Source organism: Monopterus albus, unplaced genomic scaffold, assembly GCF_001952655.1.
Source record: "Monopterus albus unplaced genomic scaffold, M_albus_1.0 scaffold4.1, whole genome shotgun sequence".
Taxonomy (NCBI): Eukaryota; Metazoa; Chordata; class Actinopteri; order Synbranchiformes; family Synbranchidae; genus Monopterus; species Monopterus albus.
Window position 1 is genome coordinate 5,374,748 of NW_018127884.1, and position 5,947 is coordinate 5,380,694.

Sequence of the window (5,947 nt, forward strand, 5' to 3'; positions counted from 1 at the left end):
ACTCTTTCCACATATGAGGTTAATCTCTCCAAAACACTGTTCAAGTACTGTCACATCAGCTATGAGCACTGTTGCATATCCTTGACTGATTCATTGCTTCTCATGATTTATTATGCACTGTTTGATCATTAACACTTCTAAACAGGAAGTAATGCCATTTGTATTTCTCTGCTGATGAAAAGATGCAATACCACCAGGTAATACTGTCAGGTACTTGAAATACGCAGTGCTGTTTGAATTATTTTGAGTTTATACAGTAGGAGGCTGTTATCACTCACCATCTCCACCCCCTGAGGAAAGGCTGTTCCCTCCCAGTCCTTCTTGGGGAATCGCTGAATGATCTTTCCACATCCCTCCCCTGAACCTGCAGATCAAATGACAAAGATCTGTCAGTCCAGAGGACAATATCATAGCATATAAAGCTCTAGATTTTTTACAATCAGTGTCTGCCATGTTATGGTGAATGTAAAATTTCTGAATGATAACATGGAAAGGCTATATCAATATTGAAAAGTCAATTAATTATCACTTAGCTCTAACATCAAGTTAAACAAAATACACATTAATAAAATGTAAAGACAGTATATAAAAATGTCAGAATCAACTCTATAGGTCCAAAGCAACAATATCGCTGTTCCTCATCCTTTTGCTGTAAGGAGCAGTGTATGAAAAATGAAGTGGGATATCGCAGCATCGCACACGGTTTCCTAATTGCTACTTCCTTGAAAAAGTCATGCACTTCTAAGAAACTGACAAAGTTATTTTCAAGTAAAGATGATTTTCTTTCAAAAAAGCTTCTCAGAAGGGAGAAGGAAAAATTACCCTTTTTAATTTGTAAAGCGGAATTGTGAAAAACCTTACACTGCAAAAAGAGAGGCCGCAATTTGTTGACAGAGCAAAATAAAATCTGAAGTGACATTTACATCAGTGAATTAGGGAGCAATGAATAAAAGAGTTAAATAAAGAACATTTGTGCTGTTTTTGAAATAGTGAATTTCATAATCACTGGTTCAAATCACCTTTTTTTTGCAAATGGCACTTTTTACCCCAAAATTCATCATCATTCATTCAGCTCGGGCCCTTATTCTCAAAATTCATTGCTTTACTCACTTTAATTGTAGGTATACATAAAAGGAATAAAGTTAAAACAAATTAAAAAGTAATTCAATAGGCAAAGGGAAAATGGATGTTCCTTCAATTAAATAATATCATTTACATTGGTCTTTGTCACAAATGAGGATTAATAAACTCCAATTGCCCTCAAACAAATTTTGTAGCATTTTACCAGTGCCTTAAGGCATGTCTTGTGTTGGTCATACAGTACACTATGTACAATGTATAATGGAACACAACACACAAAGGCATAGACATGTACAGTACGTAGATAGTGCTAGGAGAGACATCTGTATACTGATCTATAGCAGGTGTAGTGAACTTCAGCCACAGAGATTTGCGAGGCTGCCCATCGAAAGCTTTACCAGTGAAATAACTCCCTCATAGATTTCCCACAGGACCCCATATGGCTGGATCTTGCACAAGTCTAAAACCTAAATTGGTTGTAATCACTCATGTTGACATGAGCACAAACACGTCAAAATATGTACAGTATTTAGGAATTGATATATGACTGCAGCATTCTTATTTAGCAATCTAGAAAGCTAATAAATGGAAATTTTATCCAATTATAAAAAAAATTCCCCCATTTAACATGCCAAAAACAGCATTTTAAGGTTATTTCACAATGAGCACTCTGTCACACAGCATTGTTTAACACCATGACTTCATCTCCATGTTATTTTAAACTCCATGTCACTATTTGACAGTTAGGATACATTTTATATTTATCAGCCTAAGGAATATGGCCTAAGAGACAAAAATTGAATACATGTGGCCCTTTGCTTGGAATTCATTAAACTAGAATGGAGAAGCTGACATAATGTAAATTGGGATTTTGTTTATGCAATCAACAAAAGCCCAAATTTCCAAATTAAAGTATTCTGTCTAAATGTTATCTTTGCTGATGGGTCGCACACACTCCAGACAGTGTCAGCTTTTTAGACTCTTAAAATGCTAAGTTTTGACATAAGTGCTAGTCATAAATTGCTATTTCGGTCAGAGAAATCAAAACCAATATACCTTATGTTGCAAGTGCCTTTTAAACATTATTTGTAACCTACAATTTTGCCTCAAAACTATAAATGCTGGTAGTCTGAGCAAACAAGCCATGACCTGCAACAGTCATGGCTCTACGGCACGCCGGCTAGGGTCTCCCTGCCAGTACTATTCAGGTGTGCGGCTTTGGGTAGAGGCAATATACTGTATAGTCAAAGGGGAGGGTGGTAGTGGTCACTTGTCATTTTCAATTCAAATCTCTTTCAAAAATCCTTTGTCATCATGACAACAAACTCATTTTACTGCCATTTACAGAGTCACATTAGTTACCCTGAAATTGTCAAAGGTGAAAAAAGCAATTGTGTTAGTATCTCAAATGCAAACTACTTAGCAGGCTGCTTATCAAACCCCTTTGTCATACGTACAGATCAGATACAATGCACAACCGAGGTGAGCTGCTTCAACAAACAGGAAAATGAACTGCTACACATCAACATGATGACATGAGGTCCCCAGCAGTCGGCTGCAGCTCTGCTGTACTCTGTGCCTTAGGCCCACTGTGTCAACATCTCCTTGAAATCTAGACTGCTTAATTAATCACAGTGAGGCTCTTGGGCTTGAGTGGGGATGGGTCCTTGCGGGTGAGGCTATGGTTCAACCAGAAAGGAGCCGGGTGCTGGTTATTTTTGGTTACGTTTGCCTTTGTTCACCTGTAGAGCGTGAAAAGACACTGCATGGAAACTGGTGCTAGACGTCTGGCAGTTACACGTCTTCAAGTCTTTACAACTCCTCTAATTGCAGCCACATGTTTTGAGTACTCCAAGTTCTAATTTCTAACCACAAATGAAAATAAATAACAGAATTTCTCACATTCTACAAGGCTGCACTCTTGAATAAAAAGAAACCATGCTCCCCATGCTGCCCCCCCAATAACGATAAAGATCCCCTTTAGCAGAGATAATAGAACCCAGGCCTGAACAAAGGGGACGAGGTCCAAAATCAAGTTTATTTGTTTATTCTTTAGAAGAAACAACAAGACCAAACCTGTCTAAGCTCACAGCAAGTGTATGCATGTTTAAAAGCATGGCTCATTTCTATTTGCATAGAGAAGCCTGTGTGTGACAGAACTGGAAAAGGTGACAACTTTCTGATGAAGTGCAATGTGGTATATCTACATATTTATATTTTTATTCCTAAAATGATTTTAGGAAGAAATTTATTAGGAACAATAACTACAGACTAACCAGCCATTTCATTAGCACTTTCACTGAGTTGCAGTCCAAACAAATACTGGGCCTTTTTAAAGAAATACTTGTAATTTGACTGTATACAAAAATCATTGTGAACTTGTCTCAGATCTGTTAAAGTGTTGTTATTACCATAATAAAAAAAGTACATAGAAAAGTACTCTGAGAGCCCCCTCCCACTCGGTTTGAGAACTGCTAATATACTATATGACAGTAAAGCAATATTGGACTGATTATATTGTTGTAGGTTTTTATGGCAGCACAAGCTAACACCAACACAACACTGACTGCTCACTGCATCTTTACAACAGTCTTCTCATAAGTTAACAAGAAAATACAAGCTTTGATATTTCACAGAATTGAAAAATGTTGGACAAACATTTCAGCCAATCTCATCTGAACATTCCATTTCTCTGTAACCCTACTGGGACTTACAACACACACACACACACACACACACACACACATCAGATACTTGAATTAACCTGGAAATTTATTACTGAGCTGCATGATTTAGAGCAGGCTCAACAACAAGTGGGAAACCACAAAAGGCAAAGCTGTTGGTCCTTCTTGATTGGAGCAGACAGAAGTTTCTCCTCTTGGGGAAAAAGCTCCATTCATCTTCCTGACATGTCTTATTGCTATTTTTGATTAAATCAGCCAAACAATGATTTTACCATGTATGGACAGGCCACCAGTGGACTCTGCCAGTAACATTCACATCAGCCTCCAACTTGAGTTTGGCCCAGTGATGAGCACAGGTGGGCTGTAAAGGAGCAAGAGCAGAGGTGTTGCTTATTCACTTTCACTGGTTTTTAAAAGTGATCATCAACAGGAAAATAAACGGCTCTGGATGTTCTTTATGGACACAAAGGAATAGCATGTGGTGGTGTCTGCATGCATCAGAGATGAGCAAACTGATTATGTAACAAATATCTAATTCAGGAAGTTGTCGATCCTCCAAAGACATTTGCAGAGCAGCGAGAATTTAAAAAAACAACAACAACAAAAAAAAACGATACTTTATGGTCATGGCAGTATGAAAGGCTTTAAGCAGCTCAAGTTAAAAACAAACAAACAAAACCTAAGGCTGTGTACTGCTAGCTACTGTCACACCCTTGGTCAGTCAAGTTCAAAACCTTCTGCCTTCTTCTTGCAGCTGGTGGCTTACAGTTCATTTTCCATGTCATAACAAACATTTGGACACTATTAACTTTACAGCCCCGGTTACATCTGTTGATATATTTATAATGACTCCATTCAGAGTAGACTGAGTTCAGAACAGTGTTCATTTCAGTTCAACACTGCATCAGTTTTAAATATATATTGTAGATATAGCAGTCATTAAGTTTCCACCAACTGAAGAAATGCAAGCCCTGGTTCAAACCCAATGTTTTACAGTTTGCTTTTTCTTCAACTGTATTCCACCAATCTTATTTTATTAACTTGTAAATGTCATAACCAAAACGTTTCCTGACATAACCTTCAGCATAATTTGCCTAACCACAGAAATCACGAAGCCCTGATTGTACAGCACCTTATCAACAGGCTGAGAGCAGTGTAACAGTAGCCAGTGGTGTTTCCCTACGTATCAGCTTTAAACTCAATGACAAAAAGGAAGGAAACCCCTCCACTGTGGTCAGGATGCCCCTCACCACACAGTCTGAATCCAGATGAGAAGCTGCCAAATGTGGAGTCAAAAAGAAAACACACAGTGGAGGCACCAAATCCAAGATGTTAAACAGAAACCCAGCAATTCCACACTTAACATCTTAATCAGAATCAGATTTATTGGCCAGGTGTGATGGACACACGAGGAATTTGACTCAGGTACATCGGCTCTCAATGTGCAAACAGTAAACCAGCATAAGGCTGTGTAATATAACAAAAATAAGCAATATTAACAGCAACAAACAGTGCAAACAATGCAGAATAAACAGTATAAACAGACAGTAAACAATGCAGACAACAAAGGAATGTTCATTGAAATGAGATAAATAGGGGTAAAACAGAGTACTTAAGAACTAGAGACCTGTACAAGTCTGTATAATCTGTACGAGGTATATTTACAGGTGTTGCACTGAGGGTTATTGTCCAGTCATACTATCATGGGTCAAGTGTTCATCAGAGTGACAGCATGGAGGAAGAAACTGTCCCTGTGCCTGGTTGTCTTGGTGCACAGGGTCCTCCATGGAGGGCAGGCTGGCAAAGATGATTCTTTCTGCAGTCCTGACTGTCCACTGGAGTCTGTTCCTGTCCTGTTTGGTTGCTGAACCAAACCAGACAGTGATGGAGGTGCAGAGAACAGACTTGATGATTCCTCTGTAGAACTGTTATCAGCAGCTCCTGGGGCAGGTTGCACTTCCTGAACTGGCACAGGAAATACATTCTCTGCTGTGCCTTCTTGATGATGGTCCTGATGTTGGACGTCCACTTCAGGTCCCGGGAGATGATGGGGCCCAGGAATTTGTAGGACTTTACTGCTGATACTGTCATCTCCACAGCTTTGAACGTGTTCAGCTCCAGGTTGTTGCAGCTACACCACAGGACCAGCTGCTCAACCTCCTGCCTGTAGGCTGGCTCTTCAT

The 5,947-nt window shown here is 39.1% G+C and overlaps 1 protein-coding gene across 2 annotated transcripts in view; it reads right to left on the minus strand.

Annotated features, from left to right (window-relative positions):
- sbf2 (SET binding factor 2) overlaps positions 1–5,947 on the minus strand; it is a 95,853-nt gene that overhangs the window by 83,552 nt on the left and 6,354 nt on the right. For both annotated transcript variants that reach the window (XM_020606097.1, XM_020606104.1), the window contains exon 2: positions 279–364. In XM_020606097.1, coding sequence (XP_020461753.1) covers positions 279–364 — 86 coding nt within the window. The remainder of the gene's footprint in view (positions 1–278; positions 365–5,947) is intronic.